Here is a 27,715-nt window from a genome sequence, read left to right on the forward strand (position 1 = left end):
TCATAGTATTGATTTGGCAAAAGAATCTGGTGTTATAATAGTATTTGACATTAGCAAAGTAAATGCTGTATCTAATGGAGATGAAACATGAAGTGTACTTAGTTGTACGACAAAACTTTTTTTTGTTGTTGTTGTAAGTGACTAAATATACCTATAAAAGTTGCTGTCGTACTACCAAAAAGCTATTAGCTTCATTGTAGATTTGGCAGCAGCTGACTGGTACAGGTTTGAACAGTTACTTAATATTAATATCCACCCATGTTTTTCCCATGCCAGAGAGTTTAACCAGTGCTCTCCGCCTCTTTCCAGCAGTGTGCCCGTCTTATTTATGAAAGCCAAAAACTACTGGAACGAAGGCCAGACGCTCTGGTGGGAGGCAGCGTGTTTCGCCTGTCTGGGGTTAGGGTAGTGAGAGGTGAACGGCCTCCTCGAGGCATCCAGTGTCTCTTTTGCTGTTTGTCGAAAAGCGCCTTCAGTTAAGATGACCCAGTGATGGGAGGAAGAAAGCTGCACTTACATTGTGCTGGAAATGTTATGCTGCTTTGAATTTGGTGCATAGTTGAGTCAGGAGAATGACAAGAGAGTGACTTTAAGAGCCCAAAGATATGAAGGGCTTATACAACCTCTTTTTGTGACTCTGCATTTAAAAAATAGACAGGTTGTGATTGCATTTTAAAGTCTGTGGCTGCAGGTAATATTATTTCTTTTTATGAGTTAAAAAGTCCAAAATACCTCTCGTCAGGATAATGTGTCCAGAACCCAAATTTGTTGTTTTTGCAATACGGCACAATATTTTTTAAAAACTGTTTTCTAAAAGAAGCTGTTTAAGGTGTTGATTATACCTGTAATTAATTGCTAGTATAATAAATTAAGTAACTGATTGTTGCTGCTCCAGGCACCATGCTTACATGTTGTTGTTGTTGTTGTCACAGCTGACAATTATAATTTACATCTGCTTATTCCCGGGTTCCCCCCCCCCAGTATAAATTTTGAGCACCATTTTAAAAATATCAATTATACTGGGTAGAATAGTAAGCCAACAGCTCTTTATGCTTTTTAAATTGCTTGCTTACTTTGACCAGACACCACAAACCCTTAATTTGAATATATGGCCAGGCATTCATTACAGATACAAATGATAGACTCTTCCTGATATACTGCTGTTTCTTCTTTGTTTTTTGTTTGATTTTTTTTCTTTCTTTTGTCTTTTGAAGGGGCAGAAAATAGAAGAGCCTTTATACCTCATAGATTTTGTGTAAGGTATTTAAGAACATCTAATTCAGCTTATAGTCCAGATATTTATATGTGAGAGATGCCACTTTGCTGGATATTGTTACCTCCCCTACCCCTCCAGTATCGGGCCTTTGCGGTTGGCTTTGTCCTGCTACTCATTAGGGAGTCGTTGTTGGAGGAGGAGGATGGAGGGAGCGAGTGAATGTACAGCTGAGAGAGACCTCCCCCACCATTTAGCCCGATGGCGTGTAGGACCACAACCACGTGACGGGCTGTTTACCGTTGCAGCAGGCGTCGAGCGTCTCCTTGAGCATGTCACAGTCTTCCCTACATCCTATTGTAGGAAAAGCTGAATACATCTTCTCTGGATTTGTAATATTCGTGATAATAATTAAGCAGTTTTTATTTCTACTGCAGTGTAACCCAGTGGTTTAGTCAGAGCTCACTTTTCATCAGGGGTTTTTTGTTGTGCGTGTGCTTATGTGGGGGTGTGTGTGTGTGTGTGTGTGTGTGCCTGCAGTCGAAAGTACAGCCACATGGGAGAGCAGGGGAAAATCACATGTATGTTCCACATGGTGTGTGTGAGAGCTCACAGCAGGCAGTACTCTCGCAGCTGGAGTGGAGTAATGTTTCTGCTGCTGGTGGCGGCAGCGTACTCTGCTCTGCAAGCTGTGTGTCAGGCTCGGTGCTATTCTTAGCCCCCTTTCCCTCCCTGTCCCATCCTGCAGTCAGTGGATCAGGTTACCATACTCTGTGTGCTCGTCATCCTTCCTGGCTACATCTCCACCATACACTCTCCTCCATCCTCCCCCAGTGAACATACCCCAACACTCCCAGAGTCTTTTACCACAATTCCCCTGTCAGACTGCTGCACTCATGCAAGGACACGCACTAGCAGCCGCTCTGCTGTCAGGGCCGGCGCACCCGAACACTACAGGGAAATGGTTGTTATTGTTGTTAGTCAGGAACCAGTGGAGTTAAAAATGCAGGAACGCTAGGTTATAAATAAATGGAGACAGAGACCAGCAGTGCAGCAGCACACTTGGCTTGGGATTTCGCTGTCTTCATTCATTCAGATTTAGAATTTACTTCTTTTGAAATCACAAATTTTGCAATGTTATAGGTAAAGAAGGATGGTTAGTAAAGGGTGATATGTTGACCTCCAACCTTGATGTTTAGTTGCAGTTTATTTTTATGGGAATGACTACAATACATGAACCATGCCACACACCACAGCATTTATGGCCTAAGCTATTTTTCAATGCCCATCCTTAGGTTGAGCTTTTAAAACACAGACATAAAAAAACAACATACACAATCAGTGCACACATTAAGAAGCAAAATAAGATTTTTAGTGAATATGTATGTATGTATAAAGTGTTGGTCATTCTACTATATATATACTATAATCTACTATACTTTAAACCTTTATAAACTTAATATATCAATTAAGGCCACAGAAAACTGTCATTTTAATTTGATAAATCAGTCACAAATAATCCTAAAAATCATTTGCTTTCTAAAACATAAGAGGAAAAATCTTCCTCCCAGTATCGGAGTTTAACATATTAAATTGAGGCAAATGATTGGGAGTGTGAATATTTGAATTTCCCTCTAAGTTGTTTTACTTTGGCATTTTTGACTGCTGTTCATTTATGAGAAGATAGGGCTGCTCAATTAATCGAATTTTAATCACGATTACGATCTGGGCTTTCAACGATCATTAAAAATGACTGAGCCGATTATTAGCCCCTCCCTCATTTATCCGCGACACCTTAAAGGCCGGTCCGTGAAAATATTGTCGGGCATAAACCGGTCCGTGGCGCAAAAAAGGTTGGAGACCGCTGATTAAGAGGACCCCAGGGAAGCTCGGAAAGCTAAGCAGAAGTTATTTGGAGAGGAGAGTGACTGCTGTTGGTTGAAAAGAGGTAAAAAAAAACTTCAGTGGTGTTGCACACCATTTTATATTTTTTTTTTTAAAGTCATTGTTAACCCTTTAAAGCCGGTCAGAGCAGCACGCTCCGTTTTGCGTAACTATTTTTAAATCCCTGTAGAACCTGAACCCTGTAAGCTAGCGCAATAATTTGTTTTGCATATGAAACCGGAGGAGTTGTACTTACATCTGATGCCATCAGCTTGTCCTCGGTCACGGTTTCCTTCCACATAAAGCTTTGCAAATATTGCATAAAAAGCGCTTGCAGGAACAAAAACATAATATTCCAGACACACGCTTTGCCGTTCCTATCAGCTGTTCGTAACACTTCCCACAGTGAAACAGACGTCAGCGCAAACTGTCGCATGTCCGCCATTTCCTGGCCGAAACCGGAAGTGACGTCATTTTCGCGGAAATGTAGTTTTTTACTTGTAGGCCTTAAAAGCCTATACTGGTCATGTTTGACTTTTCTGAATAGTTGCTGGGATGCTTAGAACTCGAATTGCACTGCTGGAAATAGTTTATTTTGATGCACCTGCTGTTTTCTTTGCAAATTTGCATCATAGGATTGTTTTTTTTTGTTTTTCCTGCAGTATATAAAAATTGGTGTATCTCCAAAATAAAACTATGAAGACACTCACAATAAGTTTCCTGTTGTTGTAAACTATTTTTTGCAACTTTTTTTGTATTTAAAGTTTTGAGGGGTAAACCTCTTAAATTTCTCCAAGTAGAAATATATGTAAAAAAAACAAAACAAAAACGATTTTCAATTTTTTTGTAGTTTATTGCACTTTTTTGCAATTAATGTAGTTACTATGGACTTAATGCATACATATTATTAAAATATGGGCTATAACAGTTGTATAGCAACTTGAAATGCTCCCACAAATGGCACTACAACATGTAAAAAAATAATATAAGCTCTGGCGGACTTGGTTCTATGGTAGGTCTTAAAGGGTTAAATAAATATCGTCAAATAATCGAGATCTCAATTTCAGTGAAAATAATCGTGATTATCATTTTTGCCATAATCGAGCAGCCCTATGAGAAGAAACTGCTAAGTAATTATAACCGAGATTTTTAGCTGGTATTTCAACAGATATATGATTATTGAAAATATTTCAAAGTGGCCCATGTGTTGTTAGTGCTCATCAGTGTCCTTTTCTGCTGAATTGTTAACCACAGTGATGGCGTTGAGACTGAGAAAATCAGCCGATGATTTTTGTAATCACATCTCTCAACCTTTTCCCACTCGTGGGTTGTTTTTTTTTGGTTGTTTTTTTTTGTTGAGGGGGGTAGTTTGATAAATCTGCTTTAGTGATATTAAGTGGTTTGGAAAATTTTTGCTCACACTGTTTGCCACAGTATGACATCTCATGCCAATCTAATCTCCGCTTTAGTCTCAGTGAACTGTAGCAGTCATCAAGGCGAGGTTTGATCTGGACTTGAAACAGCCTGAGGTTAATGGCAGAGCGTGCAGGGGCTTATGCAGCCCTGAGCTGCACATGAAACGCAGTAAATGCAAATGCCAAATTGGCGAGTGCCCAAATACCTCTGTAATTATAGTCCCACCCTTCTCGCCTCCTCTCTGTGCCAGATTGGAGTCCTGTCAGCGTTTGTTTTCTGGTTTGGTCCTGGCCTGTCCACACTGCTTTAATACCCCCAATACACCAGCCTCTTTACACCAACAAGTTGACTGTGGGCAGCTCAATTCTCCCTTTCAGCTGCGTGAATGACAATGCTGCTGCTTACTGGCTATCTGCTGACTAATGACCTCTCACTGGCCTCGGCTGTGCAGTTGGTCCATGTGTTTGGAAAAAACTACCTGTCAACACCACAGTATCACACAGGATCGGCAAAGATCATAAAAGGTATCAGAAGAAGCAAAATGTGGGATTACTGAAAGAAGTCTAGTTGCCTTATTAATGTTAAAACCAGCACGACTGGTTTCTCCCCGGAAAGGTGAATAGCATGTGTAACATGTATGCTGCTTTCCAATAGAGATTATTATGAGTGATGATGTTATGGAGAATCACGTAGTCAGATTATGATTAAACTGCACGACGAGAATCGAAGTTTAAAGCCTCACAACAGCAAATTATTTCCTTTATACATTAAGTCAGTAAGTAAACACAAAAAATCTGTATAAAAATTTATTTAAAAAAAACAAAACATGTTGCAACTTCTTAAGAATGGTTAGACTGAGCAAAGTTTGGTTAGACTCTAAGAAGGCATCATATTCAGTACCTACACATTACAACAATGCCATATTCAAATAATTCATGTCAACCTGAGAGTTGTACGAATACACGAATACATAAAAAATGTCAACCACAGAGCAGATTACAGCAACAGCAGTTTCCTCCTTAACGTGCGTCAGCGTTGTCACTTTGTTTATGACAGGCATGCCTTTTGTCTTGGAGTAGCTGATTAAACTTTCAGTTGTGGTTTTTATATACATCCTAAAAATGGCCCCTCGTAAAGGTGATTACATGAAACATTGTGTCACTGTCAGAGCATGCTTGTTGCTCAGCTTGCATCTGGATGGTGTCTAATTGAAGGCTTTTTATATGTTCTGATCCCCACAGGCTGTGCTTCTTAATGCTAAAGGTTTAAATTAGAAGAAGCCACTTGCATTCACTTTTCTTCAATTTCAAAGGCGATATTTGCATCCTGTTCAGCATCCTTAAATGCTGAACATTTGGTAGTTGAAGACTCTTAAATATGACCACTTAATTTTAGAAAACTCACAAAAACCTCACCTGACCTTGAACTTGTGATTAGCGTTTTGTAGACATGGAATGTAGTGGATATTACCATCACTTGTATACCTACTAACAGTGGACTTTTCACTACTAATAGTGTAGAAGCAATGCCAGTCTTTCAAGGATACTGGTTGCCCTTGTCCTTCCAATTTTAACCCTGTACATGAGGACAGGCTCCCATTAGAGCACAAGTTAAAGAGAATGAGGCCAAACTATGCAAGCAACAGTTTCGTTCCCAAGTAATCTTGACAGTTAATCAGAATTTTTTTCCCCCTTTTATAATATGACAATATGATGATTAAAAACGCACAAGTTGACGTCAAGTTGACGTTAACATGTAAAATTGATATGTTAAATATGTATGCATTTTCCTGGAGAAAAAAACTTGACTCAATTGCTTGTAATTGATAGATAAAGTGGGTTTTTAAAGCATTTGAATGGTAGAACCTCTGTGTTAGAAAAAAAAATGCAAACAGCCATAAATTTTGAGGATGGTTATGATTTTCAATTACTCGAATAGTAAATAAATTATAAAATCATTTTTAAAGGACTGTTTCTTGTCTTATATCTTTCCTTGTTAGTACTTAAGTTTTCAATATACTCTGTTGAAGACATAAGCAGCTAGAAAGATCATGTCTGAGCAGTCATTCCTGTTATACTTCTTTGAAATCTGCTTAAAGTCTCATGCACAGTCGGTGCATTGTAAAGTCTCCAGACGTCTGTGCAGTCATAAGAAATTGGCAAGCATGCGTACATTCTTATGGACCTTCGCACTCACCTAATAATGACATTTACATCACTTAGACCCTATCAGACTTGTAGACCAGGCAGGAATAATCAAGGTTTTAGTGTGTAACATGCCACTACTGTTTGAATATGGTGGCAATGCAAGTAAAAGCTATTTGTCAGCCACTGAAAGTAGAAGTTGGTACTACATACCAGGCTTTGGACCTGTGATACACATGTGTCAAGGTTAGATTAGATGATACTGTGTAAACAGGAGAAACTTGCAAAGGCAAGTGCAGCTGTCAGAAAGTTCTCTGCGGAACATCTTCAAAATGAAAAAGAAAATGCAGTCCAGTTCAAACCCAGGTAAAGAGAGCCTGTCGCAAGTAGTCCACATCATAGACAGTATAAAATATGGATGAAGATTCTGTGTTTGTAAAGTGAAGCCAAAGCAGAAGGGCCACAAACCTGCATTCATTCTAAACTCCTTTTGAAAACAGACTCACAGTTGTATAAAATCTTTCCTGTGTTTATGGGCTCATTTGCTAGTTTTAGGGCATATTGAATAAAACACGAAGTTCTTTTTGTAAATTATGCAAATTTTGAGTGGTTAAAAACAAAGTTTATCTAGGATATCCTAGGACTGGGTGATATATCGAGTTTTTAAAAAAATATTGATATATTTTCATACGAGATATAAGATGTGACAATATCGATATAGTCTATGTCACGTTATAATTATACTTGTGGAGTCGCAAGTTTGCCTCTCTTTCGTCCACTTTTGTCTCTGCACAACATTACTCTGGCTCGTCTCTCCTTCACTGAACACAACTCCCCCTCCCCCATAGCTTCACCTACAGGCAACGACAAGATGGACACAGCAAATCTCCGTTAAAGAGTTACCGCAGATCGCCCAGTGCATGGGGCTGGACGGCGTCAACGTGTTAGCGAGCTAACGCGCTAATGAGCTAACCGCGCTCTGTTATGCACAAAAACGACATTGTTTTCTTTTATTTATGGAGCATTATTATTTAATAAATGCTGATAATTTATTTTTGAGTAATTTCTTCAAGTGCCTGTGTGACATCTGGGACACAGCTTTGACTAAGAACTCTCTTTTTGTTCTTACTTTATGGCTTTAAAAAAATATCGAGAGATATATTGTATATCGCCATCCAGCTAAAAGATATCGAGATATGAGTTTTGGGTCATATCGCCCAGCCCTACGATATCCTATTATTTAATGACTTAACAATCACGGGTCTTTACAAGGATGTAAGAAATGCTCTGATCAGGGCATTATAATGAGACTACTATTCACTGGATTGGACCATGGTGGCTATGTCCATACTGTATATTGTCTATGGGTGGGAAGTGATCTTTAAAGAGTCATTAAATAGTTCCCAGTGAATATGGGCTAGGATTCTTCCTGTGAAATGTCCTTTCCTATTTAAAAACCCAGAAAACATGCTAGCCAGTGCCAAACACTTTGTCACATTTTGTTGTCAGAACTTTCCTGTGAGAGATTGCTGATCTGATTATTTAATCATAAATTATTCAGCCTGGAACTTGCCAGAATTGTTGGGAACACCAGAGCTGTGCTATTTACTGAGATGGCTTACCCCTTAACACAAAAGCCCTGGTTTTATGAATAAGTGCAATACTAAAACTGCTATCATGCTTGTTCTCTTCTTGGAAAATTAAATGTCTACTATGAAATTTAGAGTTCCCTTGTATTTTTGATGCCTATGAGTAATGGGGGCTGCCCCAATCATTTTGGAGGCTGCTTAACAACTAATCAATGGCTCTCAGGTTTCTTAATATAGAGTAAGAGTGGGACTTTCATAAGCAGCGGGAGGCTATTTCTGCTCAGTCATCATGGTACTGGGTGTGTATATGTGAGCGAAAAAAGGAAGCAGGGAAAGTTCATTCAAAGTACTAGATAATAGAGGGTCTCATGACTGAAAGCTGCAATCTTCATGTGGCAAGATAACTGACAGATGCCATGTTGGCTTCAGGTGCAGGCTCAGCTTCAGTGTTGTACTTTCTCTAAAGTGCTGGCACCCACAGTGCACCCCAGTGACTCTGCAGCTTGTGTTACTACACCGTCACAAACCACATCAGAAACGAGCTCGGTTACACTGATGAGTAGGCCGCAGGGACAACATACAGAGGGGGACGTTTTCCTCTCAGAAACCCAAGAAGTCCCTAAAGCTGTGATTCATGCTGCCTCATGTAGTTTTTCCTGCCGGTGCTTTAAGGTCAATCTCGAGAGATGCAATGGAAATTTCAATAAAAATCCCTGATTACAGATCCACTCAACCTACATCCTGAAACACAGCTGAGTTGCGCTCTGTGGCAGCACTATTTCAATACCTGCCCCTCCATTGCTCTGTGGGGGTTAAGTGACTTTTCTTTACTTGGCTCGTTTCCTCTGTAACACAAACATTTGCTGAAAGCCTATAAACAGTCTCTGAAAAAAACGTTATTTAATTGTACCTGCATTTTAAAACCATCTCCTGCTCTTGCCACTGTCTCGTGCAGGCATGCTCTGTTTGCAGCAAGAATTACTAGGTCAGCCTTCCATACAGGCAGTGATGTGGCAGGGTTGAAATCCTCCTCACTGCTGTTGTGGTCTCTGTCTCCAGGTGCATGATGAACCTACTGTGCTGTAGCTGTCTAAGCTAGTCAGGTTGCCTCACCATGGCAAAACCTGGGAGCGACAGAGATGGAGCCATGGTGGATAAGCAGGCGGGGAAGAAGGTATGTGACTCTCTTACTTCAAATAGAAGCTTCTATTACCATCCTGTGGTAAACACAAGGAATAGTTCCTGCAAGTTTACAAAAGTGATACTTGTTTTCTTTACATTTTCTTGGGGAAATACTGTACAAAATTGGACCCCAAATAATACACAGGTGATTTTAAATACAACTAAATGAATTCAGAGTTTGGCAGAAACTGTCAATAGGATCACATGATCAATGAAAATGGCATTTGAATAAACAAAGATTGACTGCTTGGTTCACATGATATTGTAGAACAATCTGGTTCATTCACATTTTCTTTCATCGAGCAAACCAGGTAAAATAAAACTAAATTGAGAAGCTGTTATTGATGCTAAATCATGTGGCATGCAGAGAGTGTTGGACTCCAAGACAGCTGACTTCTTTTAATGCTTCTTTAGAGTGTGTGTGTCACTTTTTGCTTCCTGAGTAACAGGGGTTTTTTTGTTTTGTTTTTTTGTTTCAGTTCTCAAACATCTGCATGAATGTTTCTTGGGTTTTAGAGCTCTGATGTGTAAACACTCATCACCCACTTGCTGAACACTAACATCTGGGCACCAGCAGGGAGCACATCTAAGCTTGTAGCGGCATTATTCATTATATCGGCTTGTTCTGTAAATGTCAGTGCACTTCAGCTGCCATACATGTACATGTTGACATCAATGCGGTTATGTTCGGCCAACATTGTGATTTGATTGTATGTAGTTTACCAGTGATAGAACGAGATAAATCTTGTGGTTCATCAAAAGGATATTCTTAACACAGCATATATTTCTGTGGGGCTTTTTTCTATTGTGATACAGTATTCTGCTTTAACCCAGAGATGCACTCGAATGTTGTGCGTGAGAAATATCTGATGTACTATCTCCTATATTACCATGCAAACAGGGCTTAATTGCCCTTTTCTACATAAATGCAAGGAAGCATTTGTGTCTGCCTTTATTTTCAAGGCAAAGGTACTTCACATCTTAGCTCTCATCTACTTTCAGCCGTGCCAGACACTTCAGCTTTGCACAGCTGGCACATTGCTTCACTGAGATCAAAGAAGCACCATGCTGCAGACATTTTCCTCCTGCCAGAAATGTATTTTACTGCACCAAAGTGCAGCACACTAAAAGTAATGGTTCTGAAAAAGCTTTGTCTGCAGATCAGAGTGCAGAATAACCCAGTAACTGAAAGACACTGTGATAATGGCGAGATTAGTGGTATTGCTGTGGGTTGTGTTTGATGCTGGAGTGTTTTCGCTCCACCTCCACCGTGTGTATTTTCTGTAGAATCAAATAGTTTTATATGTGCATGGAGTGGCTAAATTCAATTCAGGCATTGAAAACCAAAATTACAACCATAGAAGCAATCAGCAGCTGCAAGTGGGAGGGATAAAATTTAACATCTTGTGTCTTTTGAAGTGGGTGTTGTCGTCTTTTCTGCTCAATTATGGCTCCGATTTTGGTCACCAAAGAAATGCAAATTACCCAAACGAGGTGGTACTTGTGTTCAACAGGAAGCCACCCTGTATATGTAGGTAATTTTCTTGCTTTATCGTCCCATTTCAGGCTTTTCGTGGTCAACCTTGCTTTACGTGTTTTCAGTATTATAGCTATTAAATTTGAAGGGTTTGAGTTAGGAATTAGTTGTCACTGCAACATCAGTTAATCTGAGTGTCTCACTCAGTTTGTCTATAAAATGTCTGAAAGTTGTGATGCAAGTATGAGATAATCTACCAAAGCTGTGGGGGACGACCCTAAACAATTTTTGTCTGACCAGCAGGCTATATACAGATTATAATGCAATGCATTTGAGGACTGGGACTGCAGATATATTTTTGAATCGGATATGATTTAAATTGATGATCAGTAAAGGTGCTGTTGTGCATTAAAAAGAAACTGTTAATCTATGAAGTCTGATGGTATTGAATGCTTGCCTGGCAGTGCAGGTTGCACAGGTGTGAATATTTTCACACTCCCACAGCACAGTGCCATAATAATGGACTTATTTTTCTTCCCTTTTTTCTCTTTTGTGTGTAAACTGATGGGGGGGGAGCTCCAGATCTTGTATTCTTCCCTTGAGACTTCGCCTTGGGAACAACATTTAAGTGAGCCTCGCAAGCAGCACCCAAATACCGTATTGCAGTCGGTGTTATCTCTGCAGTAGAAGTCACGTAAAGCAGGAACTACCACCTGCGTACTAAGCTCGATCCTGTTAGCTGTCAAACTAGTTGACATGGCTTTTAAAATGAGACTGCCAGGGTTCATTTGAGGCCATTGCTCCTTTGTTTACATATCCAGGCACACTCGGCACTCAACTGAGGCCACACCTATGCCTCGTTTGACCCGATTTTAATTCTTTGTGTGTGTTTTATTTCTTCCTCACCCTTGACAGAGCAAAGACAAGTTGTCGCCTTTCACCAAAACTCCAAAGTTGGACCGGAGTGAATTGCTGGGGAAGGAAGGGAAAGCAAAGTCTTCCATGAAGCGCAAGCTCTCCTTCACTACCAGTCCACCCCAGGCAGAGGAGCGAGACTCCGACACGGGTAAGGAGTGTTGCTGTTCCTCCCTCCAAACAGCCATGCTGCTGGCTCACTGCCATGTCTGTACACTGCCCCCTGGTGGCCTGCTGTCAAACAGGTCTTCAAATAGTCAACAACGGGTCAATATTGTTTCGAAAACGGGACCTAAGTCAGGTCTCACTGATGAACTTGTGGCCTGTTGTGTGTATTCTGAGATGGATGAAGAATCATTCTATGAGAATGTATTCATTTTTTAGTGTTACAAATAGTAATCAGGGCCTCCTACCCCACCTCCTAATATAACACCATGTTTTGTTTAGTTTTTTTCTACATTCAACACATTATGTCCTTTATCTACAAAACCCATTTAAAAAGAAAGACCAAAACCAGCAGTGAACTATGTAGCCGTAGATATCCAGTGTATAAGTGAACTGTAAAAAGCCCCCCAAGAATCTTCACTGTTTTACATCCTCAATAGTAGAATAACCCTCTACAAATGCACTGCAATGCTGTATTTAACATTTGTTTGTTAAGTACACTATTTGTATTTGTATTTTTATATGTTTTTATAAACTGCGCTGTAGAAAGACCTTTGACGATAAAAATGCACTCATCTTAGCAGTGCAGACATGTCGTTCTTCCTCTCACTTGTGTAAACACTGTTCTAACCCCCTCTTTCAGTTAAAGTTTAACTATATGTTTATCAGATTCAAGGCCTAAAAATAGGTTACTGTATCGTACAGCTGTAATTATAATAAATAAACTGCATGTTTATGGACTGCTTGAAGTCCTGCAGGTTTGCCTTCATCTCCTCTGTAGAGCAAAGCTCAACATGATCTTTTTCATTGTGTGGTCCTGTGTCATTCTAACAGATGAGAACCCTCAATTTTGGAAGTATAATTTATGTCGCACACGTAATAAACTAGCGCGGAGAGTGGCTTTGCCTTCCAGCAGCTTCCCCCGGTCCTTTTGTTGAGCAGCTGTAGGACGAGGCGAAGAAGCGACCCCAGTGACCGCCTCGGACCGGATCTCCTCTCCTGTCTGCTGTGTTGCCATGACTCATAATCTGTGCGTGGAGTGCGAGTGTGCCTTTGTGGCTGTCTGTGTTTGAGTTCATGTGAAGCGAGGAGGGTGAGAGAGAGCAAGCGAGCGTTAATGCAGTGCTTTCCCACCCTTCCACCCCCCCCCACCTTGCTCTCCTTTTCCTCCCCTCTCCCCCCCCTCCCATCCTCTCTGCTTTGCACTGTAGATGACTCAGACCCAGGCCAGTCGAGTGAGACCTGGGGAGAGAGATTAGTGCCTCCCTGCAGGATATACGCAGGTAATCGCTGCAGCCCGATCCTCAGCCCCCGCGCCCATCCACTTTGCGCTGCTATTCTGCTGTAAACACACATGCACACATGCACGCGTGTGTGTTTTCGCCTTGCATCTCCCCCCTATTACAGCTCACGCATGTCTGTGTTTAAACAACCGACCGGAGACTGGGGGGGCCCGAGGAGTGCCATGGGCACTTGGCTGGCTTAAGAGAATGCCATCTTCTATTTGTTTTTGTTTTTTTAACTGTTTGTTTTTTTTTTGTTTTAAACCTCATGCTTGTCATCTGTTTCTCTGCGCGCTCAACAGATACAAGGGGAAGAGGAAAAATGCGATGCAGTCACAATGAAGTTGCATCTTGTAAAAGACGACCTTTTTTGGTGTTTTTTGTAATTTGTCTCCAAACTCATTCTTGTTACAGATAAAGATGGACCAGACAAGAAGAAGGTGAAAAAGGAAGCTGGGGGCAAGAAATCCCAGGCACCCAACTTTTTGTTTGGGTATCCGCTGTCGGAGCGCAAACAGATGGCTCTCCTAATGCAGATGACAGCCAACAGTCCAGGTTTGTGTACTCGCCCTCTCACCTTGTCCTCAAGAAGGGTCAGTGTGTATTTGCTGCTAGATGAGTCATACTTCAGAACGTCTCTTGTTTTTGTTTTGTTTTTTAGGAATAGGATAAAAATCTTATCTGTGGTGTTTGTTAGTGATACTGTACCGCTGCTGTAGATTAGATCTGAAAATAGCTGACTTGGAGAGGGGTTAGGGTTACTGTGTTGTTTGGTTTTGTTTTGTTTACATGTTTTCTAGTAGTTATTGCAGTTTGGTTTTGTTTGTCTTTTGCTTTACTCATTAAAGGAGCTGTTTGACAGTGTTAAGCCTACAAAAAACTGACTCCAAATGAATTTGAGAGAATCGGGTCAGGATATTTGGGAATTAAGCTGTGGTGCTGGAAGGGGATGAAACTGCATTGTGGGGGGGCGGTACCATGCGACTTCCTGCTGCCGTAGTCTGTCTACTACAGGAGATTTTTGCTGTACCCTGTGCTATGTGAAAAAGTTACTTCCTCTTGATAAGTTGAATAATATTTATTTCCTTTCCATTACGTTGTTGGCAGTTTTGAGAATTTTTCTTTTCCCCCAAATATGGTCTCTAGTCACTAGACCTTTTTTTTTTCTTTCTTCTTCATTTGTTCATGTATGTCATGCTTCGTCACCGGTGCTCATCAGCAGTCAATGAGAAATTGGTGACTGTTACAGTAGACAGTTTGAGGGGAATGATAACCCTCATTTGTTAGGAAAATGGTCTGAAATGTGCACACGTACCTTCTCCATTGCACAGTCTGACTGTGCTTTATATGATGCTATCTGTAATGCTGTAGTAACGGACTGCTCTGTTATTGCCAACAAACGGGATATTCAGTGGTGGAAAAAGTACTCAAATGATCTGATGTTTGTCAGTTAGTCCATTTCCATATCTTATTAAAGTAGCTCTGATAAACATTACAGTGCATCTTCCGGAAATCACGGAACTGCATTTGTCTGAATTTGCATAGGTATACATATGTGCATGTCCTCCAAAGTAACCGACATCATGTAGCCGATGAAGATGATGGTGTGCACAGATAAAACGGAGGGACTGCAGAGTTCACCGCTAAAGGAGAGAAGTAAAAAATGAATAATAACATCAGTATTCAAAAAATGTGACTGCACACAGATACATTTTGTTGATGACAGTCTGCACAGCTGTGTGTAGGTTCTGTTTAGCACCAACACACAACCATGCCAGTCCCATGAGTGCTATTCAGTTTCCATTACTATGGCAACCCCCATTTCATGTTTCATAGACCCATACATGTTCTTTCAACTATTGCTGTTTGTCTACAGCCTGAATTTGTAGCAAACGGCAGTAGATCTAGTTTGCTTTAGGTGAAGGTGCTGTCTTTCTGTCTGAGTGGACCAGGATGTTGTGAATTCAGTGAACTCTGTACTGACACCATGCATTCAAACGTGCATGTGTAATTCCTAGAAAGGTCCAGATGCATGTATGCTTACTCAGACATGGGTTTAAGCAGTCTCTCGTTCCCAGTAAAACTGGATTCACTGTAGTTGTTCAGTCTAGAGAGAAAAGCAGTTGTCTTAGTGTGTGATGTGCTTTTTTTTCTCTCTCTTCCCTTCGAGCATCATTTAAGTCTTTTTCGCTCTCTCTCTCTCCATGTGTCCAGACTCTACACCGAGTCACCCCTCACAAACGACCCCTGTGCAGAAGAAAGTCCCCAGCAGCGCCTCGTCTCGGCAGAAAGACAAGGTCAACAAGAGGAACGAGCGAGGGGAGACTCCCCTTCACATGGCAGCAATCCGGGGAGACGCTAAGCAAGTTAAAGAGCTCATTAGCCTGGGAGCTGATGTCAATGTCAAAGACTTTGCAGGTACGACGCCCCAGGAGATGATCATTTAACAGCTTTCATCATGTCCCAGCAGTTGTTAATAATGACATTAGACTGAGTAACAGATGCTGATGCAAAGGCAATGTCTCAACATGAGCTGTAATCAGTCTGCGCATTACTACTGCTTATGCAGCTGTTGGTATGTCGAGTAGTAGAATTGAGAAAACAGCTGGTAAAAAATTTTTAAGACTCTTCTCCTGTCCTCACCAGGTTGGACGCCTCTGCATGAAGCCTGTAATCTTGGTTACTATGATGTGGCCAAGGTCTTGATAGCAGCAGGTGCAGAGGTGAATACACAGGGTCTGGATGACGACACACCACTTCATGATGCTTCCAGCAGCGGGCACAAAGATGTAAGAGCTTTGAGTTAGTCTGTAACTGAAGGTCTTAAAAGTATATTGCACTTAAAAATTTTGATTAAGGACTCTGCACAGGTCTGATGTGTGAAATTGTTACAGAATGTAAGAAGGACATTGTCTCAGTGCACTTACAAAATTTGATTAAACATTTCTGAGAATCAAAACAAAAATACACAAATTGATTTAAATTTGGCTTATCACCAAACTCGGACAGCTTCCAAGCGACTGCTACTTTTAGGTCGCTCAGCAGAAGACCTGTTTTGTCTTCCTGCACTGCCTCTAAGATACATGGTGCATCTCCTTCAGCTTTTCAAGACGGTGACCTTTCAACTTTGTGGAATTTGTGGATTTGGCAGGGAGACATATTTGGCAAGTAGGGAGGTTGGTGAGCCAAGATTATGTCAACATAGCCAGAAAAACGTACGTGTTCATAATGCACTCTGTGCCGGCACAGGATGGCACGCATCACAGTTCAGGTCGTTTGTGCTGAATATTTTCCTTAGACGTCTCAAGATGTTAGATGAACTCGAGCGAGGTGTCAGTGTCACCTTGGGGGATAAATTTACAGTGAATAACAATCTTGCGAATGTTGACAAGCATGCTCCTGTTCGCACTCCTGTTCGCTCAGGAAACTGTGGACTCTGTAACTGACACCCAGACCCCCCCCCCCCCCCCACCCCCACCCCCCACCCCCCACCACATGAAAGCAGAGTCAGTCTGACAGATAGAAGTTGGCTGCTTCAAGTTTTGAGGGCTGCGGTGAAATCGTAGACCACACATGCAAGCGATCAGAATCTAGCCTAAAAACGAGCAAGCTAAAAATAGCAGCAGCACTGAAAACTGACCCAAGAGGATGACTTTAAAAGGGAGATCAGCCAAATTTTTATCTGGTGTGCTTGTATGTATTCATGAGCCAATTCTTTTTTTGATCGCACCTCTAATATAAAGGTTGCACAAGTCCATCCTTAATGCAGGAATAGTCAGAGTGCTGTTACATTTATATGTGGACATTGCATACATGTTTGGGGGTTTTTTGTTTTTGTTTTTTGGCTGTCTTTAAATGTTAAGTCAAATATTTATTTCTGTTGCATCAACTTGCAGAATGTAGTATTTTATGATAATGATAAGAAGACGGCCACTCTTAGGTCATCAGCCAGTAAATTTGTTTTTAAGTTGTTCGAGTTTAAAAATGATCAAAATGCATCAGATTGCGTTAAAGTGCATTTTGTTACAATTTTAAATGCCTTGGTAAAATGTTATATTTTACCTTTAAAAAAAATCTAAGGCATGTCTGTCTGTCTAGGATTTCTCAGTGTAATTGTTGTGTTTTCTGTAGATTGTGAAACTTCTGCTTCGTCACGGTGGTAACGCTTTCCAAGCCAACAAGCGCGGCGAGCGCCCGGTGGATGTGGCCGACTCTCAGGAGCTGGAACAGCTATTAAAGGGAGAAGGAGCCGTGTCGGACCATGATGACAGCTCTTCAGGTGATTGTCCCTCCTGTGTAATATTTATGTTTTGTTTTGTTTTTTTACTCCCCTGTCATCGACATCCAGTAATGTGTCCACTGTAAATGAAGCTTAAGTCTACTGTACTCCACAGAATCTGAAGACCCGCCATCTGTCAATCCATCCAGTGTCGATGACAACATGGAAGACTCTGATACTGAAAAGGACTCTGCCACGAAAGCATCGTCTTCCATGCCAGGGATGGATGAGTACGAATTTAAGGACGAGGAAGAGGAGGACAATCTCGGTAAAGCCCTGAATGACAGACACATCCTCAGGAGGGAGCTACGACAGCCGGAGAAGGAGGACAAAGACAGGAATCACGTTGCAGTAAAGCAAAGCAACAAGGGGGATTCCTCATCAAAGTCCAAGAAGCAGAAGACGTCTCGTGTCCACTGCAGCTCGGATACGTCCAGCGACGAAACGGAGAGCCTCTCAGAGAAGAGAAGCTCCCCCACCTGCTCTCATAGCTCGGAGAACGTCAAGCCGGACACGAGGTCGAAAAAGGACAATACTGAGCAAAAGGACAAAGGTAAAGTTAAGAGGAAGAGCAAGAGCCAGAATAAAAACAAGGAAAACCAAGAAGATGGGAAAGAAAACAGTAAAACGCTAGTCCTCTCTCTGGCAACAGTGTCTGAAAGCACAGAGAAGGGCCGGGAGGAAGACTCTTTCAAGATGTCTTTCAGTCCCAAAGATGATTCATCCGTCCACCTCTTCCACTTGTCAGCCATCAAATCTCCTAAACTGAACCACAGCCTGACAGATAAACAGACACCACTCAAACAGGAAAATGCGAAGATGTGCGTTTCCATCACTGACAGCTCGTGTCCAGTGGACGGTGTCAAATACAACCACTACACAGACGCAGACTACTGCACTGAAGGCTCCAGCACGAAGGGGTGTAAGCACAAGGAAAAGAGCAAACATCAACAGAAAGACTCCAGTGTGGACGGCGACGACGGCCACTCGAGCCCCTACAAAGACGGCAGCATAGGAAACAGCATAGACAGCGAGGGTGCCTTACGGAAGACTGATTTAGACGGAAAAGTCGTGAAGAAGCATAAATTTAAACACAAGGAGAAAGACAAACACCGCAGGGAATATGAGGCAGAGCGGAGCCGCCAAAGGCAAAAGGAGGCCAGGAAAGACAGCCACAGGAATTTGGAATTTGACAGAGAGTTCTGGAAAGAAAATTTTTTCAAAAGTGATGAGACAGATGAACCTCTGCCAGTAAAAAAGGAAAGTGAAGACAGCAGCTCACTTCAGAAGACTGCTGATTCCTCTCCTGTGAAAGATGAGCGAAACCCAAAGGAGAAGCACTCCGGCAGCAAGGAAAAGAGGCCAAGAGAGGAGCGAGAAAAAGACAAGAGCGTGAAAAAAGAGCGGAAGGAGGCGGCAGGAAGAGAAGAGAAGGTGAAGGATTCAAAGCTCAGCGAGCATGACGAAAAGGTGGACTGCCACGGCTCAGGGCGGATTCCTGAGGAGTCGCTGCAGAGCAACAGCATGAAAGAAGAGACAGAGGAGAAACCCATAAGTGGGATCACAGCTGATCAAGAACAGCTGGAGCCTGCAGAAAAAGGCTCACGCGAGAAAACTGACAAGAGGCTCCCAGGAAAGGAAAAGGACTCAGACAAAATGGAGAAAAGGCATCTTGACAAGGAAAAAAAGGTCAAAACAGAGCACTCTGACAAAACCGAACCACAGAACTCAGTGGATCGTTGGAAGGAAAAGGAGCGAGCGGGATCCATCTCTTCCGTTTCGCCTGGAGAGAAAAGCTACAAAGAAAACGAGAAGCTGAAATCTTTAACCACAACAAAAAAGCATGAAGACAGCAGGAAAAGTAAAGATAAGTTCGACAAACGGTCTGATAAGGAGAGGCAGGACAGAGACTATAATGCCGGGGATCACAGAGAAAAGGATCGCACAAGCTCTGATAGGAAAGGAAAACCTCTGGAGAAGACCACGGATCACAGTAAATCTGATCGCGCCAAAGAAAAGGACTTTGACAGGAAAAGAAGAGATAAAATAAAAGATGGAACGCTGTCCTCGACCTCCAATCTGAAATTACTTTTAGAGGAGAAGAAAAGCCATCTCTCTGAGAGCGGCAAGTCCTTATCTACAAAATCAAAGGAGGAAGCAGTGAGAACGCCGGAGAAGGATCGCGATAGGCGAGACCGTGACAAAGACTCGGATAGACACAAGGATAAAGAGCGACACAAAGACCGCTCTCAGCAGGCCAAAATCAGCAAGGCCAAATCCAGTGAGACGGAGGCAGACAAGGCCAAATTGAAAGCCCCGCCAGCAATACGAGACGCCAAACCAAAAGAAAAGAGACTTGTGAACGATGACCTGATGCAGACCAGCTTTGAGCGCATGCTCAGCATGAAGGACCAAGAGATTGAGCTGTGGCATCGGAAGCACCTAGAAAAACTCAAACAGAAAGAGCGGGAAAGGCTTAAACAGCGGCCTGTGGCAGATCCGGGGAAGTCCAAGCCTAAAGACAGAACAAAAACAGAACCATGTTTGAGTAAGGAGCTAACACGCTCAAAAAGCTCTGATACATCTGATGTCCACAGCAGAGATAAATCCCTGAAGGACGGCACTAGCCCCAGAACGGTGTCACTTGATGGGAAGAGTCTGCCCTCTATCAGCGCAAAGGTCATATCAGCCGTGGAAAACTGTCTGACGAGATCACCCCGTCCTGAGAATGACCGTTGTGGCATCATTTCCAGGTCTGTTTCTTTAGTCTCTGTTGCCAGCTCGGAGGATTCATGCCAGGCAACGACATTAACTCCCAGAAATGCCGAATACGATTCTGATGTAAACATGGAAGCCTCAGACTCCCAGCCTGCATTTCTCCAGTCTTCCCTCGTCATTCAAGCTACAAGGTCGCCGTCTGTTCACGATAAAGACTGCAACAGTCTTCCAGATGTTTCACAAGGTAATCGAGTGATGTCCGGCAGGCATGAATCTCCTTACCTCAGGGCTATTCTGGATGAGGATGCCAACTCATCAACTGAAGGCAAAGCTGTTGAAAATCTGCCAAAATCCAACCTGACTGCGATCCCAGGAGAGGAGCCGAGAATGAAGGAGGCCTCAGAAACCACAGAGAGCCTGAGTACACAACAAAATTCAAATTCAGTTACCGATTCAGTCACAGAGAGGGAAGGAAGCACTGCTGGATGCTCGACAACGCAACTGTTAAATAAAGATCTTCCCAGTAAAAGCGTGACTCTTCCACAGTCCAGCAGCTCACAGTGCAGTAGTTCTCAAAGTGGGTCGGAGGAGCCGAAACCTCTTCCTCTATCTGAGCCTCCTGCTGTCCAAGACATCCAGTGTCAGATGGAGACTTCACAGGCAGAATGTGTTACTAAAGAATCTGATCAGCCGTCAGTACCTACAGCTTCTCAAGCTGCTGAGCTGTCAGCACTCACAAACACAAAGCTCTTCCAGCATAGAGAACCACTCCCGTCTTCTGGTATTGAGAATCAGCAGCAGGCCGAGTTAGTTACCACGGAGGTTTCTGACCAAAAAGACACACTCGTGGAGACCGCTCACGGAACAGAACCAGAAAATATGGAAACGGATGCAGAAAACTTGACAACAGAAGCGGCGGGGAGTCCCATACCGTCCACCAGCTCGCACATTCCCACCTCTGCTGCCAGAGAATCCTCAACGGGTTTCAGCAGATCCGATGAGTGCAGGCCTTCTCAAGAGGATGCAGATGCAAGTGGCCAAGACTGCAAGAAATCACAGCCTTCCAGCGACATCTCAGGCCCATGTCTCGATGCTCTTACGGAAAAGGAAAGCGTGTCCTGTTCGAGCCCTGAACACAAGACTGAAGGGACAGCAGATGTACCACAAAGCTCGCACAACAGCGGTGGTGGTGCTGCTGTCTCTGCTGCAACTGAGAGTTCATCCGTTGAAGGCAGCCTGAGTACAGACTGCTCACCTGAATCTAAAGCAGAGGCCTCCTCGGAGCCCATGGAGGTCACGCCTGCCGAGGAGAAACCAGAGTCGTCCTCAGCTCTAGAAGAGCAGAGCCAAAGCGCCGTCCAGTCAGCGGATCCAACAGACGTCAGCAGCAGCGCCTCAGGGAGTTCCTCTCCGCAATCCGGAGACCGGGAGTCCGACTCCTCAGGGGCGAAACTCAAGATTCGCGTAGCAGACGAGGAAATGGACATTCACGTGCCCCATCCACGCAAGAGGAAGATGCCGAAGGTGTCGCTCTCCCAGCCGTGCTCCACCACTCAACAAGAGAGGGAACAGCAGTCGCTAGCGGCTATCGTTGACTCTGTAAAGCTGGAGGAGATCGAACCTTACCAGTCGGACAGAGCTAACCCATACTACGAGTTCCTGCACATCCGCAAGAAGATCGAGGAGAAGCGTAAAGTGCTGTGCAGCGTCGCCCCGCAGCCGCCGCAGTATTATGACGAATATGTGACCTTTAATGGCTCATACCTCCTAGACGGGAACCCACTCAGCAAACTCTGTATACCAACTGTGAGTCATCATTGTTATTATTGATTTGATTTGATTTTTTAGACAAAACTGCAGCAGGGATGATGTGCATACTCTTTTATGATTCAAAACGAAGCTAGTGACCATTTGACCTTTAGTGCAAAGAACGGAGCACAATGATGGTTTGATCTCATTATGTTGGCTTCATAACATGATCCATAACTGCAGTTGAATATAAATTTACACTAATCAGGCGGCTCTAATTGATATATTTCTGGGAAGAAAAATCATTTGCTCTCCCTTTCACTGCATGTCAACGTTAACATTAAATTTGTGTCACATCCTCTATCCCCGTTTTTGGCGGTCGTGTTAATCCGGCACGTTGCACCGCTGCAGCTGTGTTGAAGACAGGGGGGTCAGTCATAGATTATACAGGGGGAGGTTATACATTTTGAAGAGATGAGACTTTGTTGGAAAGATATTGAAAAGAGAATTAAATCTCATCAGTGAAACAGAAGAGTGACAAAAAGAAGTCTAGTAGTCAGATGAGCTAATGCCAAGGCGAGCCATCCATCCGTCCACAACACAATCATTTATGTTTTCACCCAAACTGTGAGCACGCTATTGATGTCTTGCTGTTAACTGCTCATTTATTAAGGCTCAGAGCCTTAAGCATTTCATCCCCCATGTTTACCAGGACAGCTGATGCTCAGTTTTCTGCATAGACGCACTGCATCACTGCTACACACCAGTACTAAACTTTAAATGCTAATATTTTCTCATCTCTCAGATGTCAAACTGCAGTCCTGACCAAGTTTGTAAAAATCTTTCTCCTTTTTTAAACGGTTCGTTTGGACAGATAACTCCTCCTCCGTCATTACCTGAGCAGCTCAAAGAGATGTTCAAACAGCAGGAGGTGGTCCGCATGAAACTACGACTGCAGCACAGCATTGAAAGGGTACGTAGTTCTGCTGTTGGAGCTTCGCATTGTTAAATGTCGTCTGTGTTATGCCTGCAGTTATATTAACCATGACTGTGTTTGGTGCTGTGCTACATGTGCTTTCTTAAAAAGATTTGAGTTTCACGCTAACACACAAACGTTGGATTTATGACACTGACTGGATTTCTTTTTTCCTTCTTTAAGGAAAAGCTGATTGTTTCAAACGAGCAGGAGGTCTTACGAGTCCATTACCGGGCAGCAAGAACACTAGCCAATCAGACTCTGCCTTTCAGTGCCTGCACCGTTTTATTGGATGCGGAAGTGTACAACATGCCGCAGGATGTCCAGGTAATTAACACAAGGACATCCATGGGTTTATGTTTTACAGTCCAGTGTTTTTAGTGTATTTTGGGGAGAATTTGAGAGTTTATCATTTGTTTGTCTCATAGAGTGATGATGGCAAAACATCAGTAAGGGACCGATTCAACGCCAGGCAGTTCATGTCGTGGTTACAAGATGTCGACGACAAGTTTGACAAACTAAAGGTGAGCAATGAATCTGAAATTATAAGGAAATGGTCAGAAATATCATTGCAGGAGATTTTTATGCTATTCCAAAAAATGTAGAAAGAGTTGTTTGCTTGTTTTAGATGGTCTTATTGTCTCATATGTGAATGCTTTTAATCTTTCAGTGATTGTATCCTGCTAGTTGTTGCTTTTTACATCTAAGATGCAGATCTCTGCCTTTCATGCATCTGAGATTTATCTTGTGACATCTTGGCGTCCGTGCTCAGGAAGCCAAGAGGCAGCCAGGAAACTAAGAGAAGGGTTAGGGGTAGCCAGAGAGCAGCGACTTCCAAGTTTAAAGCAAGGGGGATGTTTATAAGTTAATTAATTGCATATGGCTATTCTCTGGAAGGAATGAAAAATAAATGTGCTAAAAGGAACCACCAACTACACTTCCTGACCATTTTATTAGGTAAACCTAACTAGCACTGCATTGGAGCCCCAGAACTGCTTTAATTTTTCATGGCACAGATTTAATAAGGTGCCTGAAACATTGCTGAGATTTTAACCCATGTTGACATGATAGCATGACACAGTTGCTGAACATCCATGATGCTCACGGTCCACCATATCCCAAAGGTGCTCTTCTGGATTGAGATCTGGTGACTGGGGAGGTCATCAGAGTACAGTGAACTCATTGTCAATTTATTTTATTTTTTATTTTATTTTATTTTATTTTTGAGGTTTGTAATATGGCACAAATACGTGGTCATTTGAGTTACTGTTGCCTTCCTATCGGCTCGACGTGGTCTGGCCATTCTCTTCTGACATCAGCAACCCTCAAGGTGTTTGTGTGGTTAAATGTCTGCAGATGGGCAGTTTCTGAAATACTTGTGAATCAACAACCATGCCACAATAACGTCAATCGTCTCACTTCTTCCCCATTCTGATGCTCAGTTTGAACTCCAGCATCTGACCATGTCCGCGTACATAAGTGCACTGAGTTTCTGCCATGTGATTGGTTAACAAGTAGTTGAACAGGTGTACCTGATGAAGCACCCAGGGAAAGTTTCTCTGGTGTCGATCGATGGTACAGTCCAGTTTTTTGTTTTGAATTCAGCGTGGCGGAGAGCGTTTTTGGGTTTAGCAGCAGGGTGGAGAAAAACGTTTCACTTCTTGGTTGCCTTTGTTTTTTCTTCCTACCCTCTCCTCCACCAGTTCTTTCTTGGAGACGGACGCTCTTGGTCTAAATGAGAACAGCTGTTGGATGAAGTCACGACCTCTTTTTCTTCCCTCCACAGACGTGTCTTCTGATGAGGCAGCAGCACGAGGCAGCAGCTCTGAACGCAGTGCAGCGCTTGGAGTGGCAGCTCAAGCTGCAGGAGCTGGACCCGGCCACCTACAAGTCCACCAGCATCTTTGAGATCCCCGAGTTCTACATCCCGCTCGTGGAGGTCAACGACGACTTTGACCTGACCCCGATATGAGCTGTAGGACAGACGCGCTTTGCCACAGCGGAAGCTAAATTGCTGACACGAGCGGGCAGCCTGCACAATCGGGGAACAGGAAAGGAAAAGATGTGAAGCACTTATAATGAGGCAGTGATAAGAAAGAGCACTTAAAAAAAGAGACCATTTTAATTCCAGAGCTCTTAGAGTCCAAAACAGGCCTCCCGCCCACGAGGACGGGGAAGGAAGACCGTCCAGGCAACAGACGTAGCCGGGGAGCCGAGACGAGAAGCAGGGCCAGGCGGTGCAGTGAGAGGAGGCGCCGTGTGGACAACAACACCTCATCAAGCAGGGTCACACAAGTGAAAGATTTCAATTGTTTTCAAACTGAGTGTTCATACATTGTGTACAGACTGTGCTCTTAATTTTTTTTTAACTTATTTTATACATAAATTGTGCATTTGTAAATAGCCATGTAATTATTGTTTTAAACTTGTAAAACAACAACAAAATGATAGATATTTTGATTGTAAACTTGTTCTGTCTGATGTTTTAATGGACCAAAGTTCTTTTCCCCCCCCTTTTCCCCCCCTTTTTTTGATATCGAGTGTCCTCTTTGTTTGTGATGTTGTCGTTGGCTTAAAATCTTAAGCATGTGTTGGCTTCAGTTGCTTCTTTTTTTTTTTTTCTGTTTTGTTTTTGCTGTTTCTTCCTTCCTCATCTGGACATCCACGCCACAGCTGGTGTTCTTTGACTTTGGCAATTAAATGCTGTGCATGCGTTGCATTGTTTGTACTTTTTCCCTAAAGAGCTGTACTGTGGACTTAATTGTGAGGTTTACTGAAGTGTTCAGACTTTTTTTTTTTTCTTGTTTTTCTTTTTCCCCTTTTTTGCGCCATTGTGTTATGTCCTTATTGTGGCCTCACTCCTCATGTTGTTCATTGTGTCTTGTGCACATTAAAGTCTGTTGTGGCTTCCAAGGAAACAAAAAACAACAAAAAAAAAATATCATACTTTTACAGTTTCATTGTGAGATCACAACAAATCCTATTTTTTCAGCATAATGCCTTTTGAACGATAGTTCTAAAAAAGTCTATTTTAATATTTACTTGTTACATGACTTGTAGATATTTGTAATATATAATTGAATAAATTTTATTTGTTGTGAAATTAAATTTTTTGTTGGTGTGATTCTTGGTAAAAACCTATTTTCATAGTACAGCCACCTCAGCTGAACACTATTTAGTGGTAGTACTATGTTTAGCCAGTAGATGTCACTGTAAGCAGCGCTGCACCTCCAGCTGTGACTTTATTATTTTTCCTGTTGAAAAACAGATGCAGTAAAATAAAAAAATAGCCCCTCGATAAAAGAGCAGTTTTCTTTATATTATTTATTATTTAAATTTTTTATTATTTTAATCATGCCCTTATTGTTAAGCACGTTGCTCAGCACTTGCTGTTTTTAAACCACTACATACATAAAGTTGGCTTGGCTTGTGTTATCCTGCTGAGGCAGCCATCAGAAGGTGGGTACATTGTGGTGATAAAGGGGTGACATGATCTGCAACGATACTCCGGCTCTGGCATTAAAACAATGTTTGCGTAAATGTTGCAGATGAATTCATCAGACCAGGCAACATTTTCCCACTCTTGGTGAGTCTGTGTAATGGCCTCAGTTTAGTTAACTGGAGTGGGACCCGGTGTGGTGTTCTGCTGAAGTAACCCATCTGCTTTGACATGTTATGCATTTAAAGACGCTCCTCTTGGTGTTGGTTTGTCATCTAAAACCCGAAAGTCATGTGACTGGCTTCAAAACAGTTTGAAATGTTAGAGCAGTCCTGCTCATACACGCATGTTTTTAAGCTCAGCTTAAAGCTGAGTTTAAGTTTCCTCCTTTAGCAGATGAAGGTGAAGAGAGTCCCTTAATGTAAAGCTCTGCTGAAGCAAGTAGCTTGGGTGGAACATAACAAGCTGCTTGCACACGATTGCATCAGCATTATTATTCCAGTAAGATGATATTTAAAGGAGTATAATTAACATGATAATACTAGTCCTACATGGACCATTAATACTGACGAACATAATGTGTTTTAATAGTTTGGTTTTATTTGGCTTCAACAGATTTTATTTGTCACCTCAATCATTCCTGCACATCAATTTTATGAATGAAGGATTTACTGCGGGACTGTTACCTTCGACACCATAAGTTTTATCAGTGTGGAGCTTTTCCACTGCTTTAGTCTGTCTTTAAGGTATATTTATACATAACAGTGAGGAATGATGTGGCACCAACCCTTCCTAAAACATTTTTTAACCTGTCCTTGTGTTGCTCTGTCTTCATCTTGTGCGTTCCCCACTTTTTCACATATTCTGGCCCTGAGAAATGCAGTTTCATGCCACAGTATTTTACATACGGCTGGAAAGACAAACTTGAAGCTTGAAGCACAGTTTAGGATATGTAAACACTATGCTACATATAAATTGTCTACTCCGCAATATTTTGGATTCAAATATTATAGTTTTAATCCTTATCAATAATTTTAGAGCCTTGGTTAATTGTTTTTTTTTGTTTTGTTTTGTTTTTTTTTTGCAGCTTTTAAAATACAAATCTATTAATATCTTGCTGTGTTATAGGTAAGGGTTTAAAATCATCTGCAACTGTAACAGTAAAGTTACACGTATCCGTCAATCAGTAATTATGATTCAATAATATAATGTGTAGGATTCTTAAGAGGGACACTTTGGATGAAAAGTATTTTTACTATAGGTACATTTTCGTATATTTTGGTTTG

General features: G+C 42.2%; 1 protein-coding gene across 3 annotated transcripts in view; it reads left to right on the forward strand.

Moving 5' to 3' along the window:
- ankrd12 (ankyrin repeat domain 12) overlaps positions 1–26,047 on the forward strand; it is a 40,177-nt gene extending 14,130 nt beyond the window's left edge. The window contains exons 2-13 of one of the 3 annotated variants that reach the window (XM_085388718.1): positions 9,306–9,420; positions 11,821–11,971; positions 13,197–13,268; positions 13,683–13,823; positions 15,483–15,686; positions 15,915–16,057; positions 17,400–17,547; positions 17,663–22,071; positions 22,889–22,987; positions 23,174–23,317; positions 23,419–23,514; positions 24,777–26,047. In XM_085388718.1, coding sequence (XP_085244844.1) covers positions 9,361–9,420; positions 11,821–11,971; positions 13,197–13,268; positions 13,683–13,823; positions 15,483–15,686; positions 15,915–16,057; positions 17,400–17,547; positions 17,663–22,071; positions 22,889–22,987; positions 23,174–23,317; positions 23,419–23,514; positions 24,777–24,962 — 5,853 coding nt within the window. In that variant the 5' untranslated portion in view covers positions 9,306–9,360 and the 3' untranslated portion in view covers positions 24,963–26,047. Of the gene's footprint in view, positions 1–9,305; positions 9,421–11,820; positions 11,972–12,819; positions 13,016–13,196; positions 13,269–13,682; positions 13,824–15,482; positions 15,687–15,914; positions 16,058–17,399; positions 17,548–17,662; positions 22,072–22,888; positions 22,988–23,173; positions 23,318–23,418; positions 23,515–24,776 lie in introns of those variants that run through there. The other 2 variants (XM_085388721.1, XM_085388720.1) reach the window with 2 other exon arrangements.
- The last annotated feature ends 1,668 nt before the right edge of the window (positions 26,048–27,715 follow it).

The sequence above is a fragment of the Rhamphochromis longiceps genome, linkage group LG18, assembly GCF_057381845.1.
Source record: "Rhamphochromis longiceps isolate RC_006_pf linkage group LG18, R_longiceps_female_GT1.1, whole genome shotgun sequence".
In the NCBI taxonomy this organism is placed as follows: Eukaryota; Metazoa; Chordata; class Actinopteri; order Cichliformes; family Cichlidae; genus Rhamphochromis; species Rhamphochromis longiceps.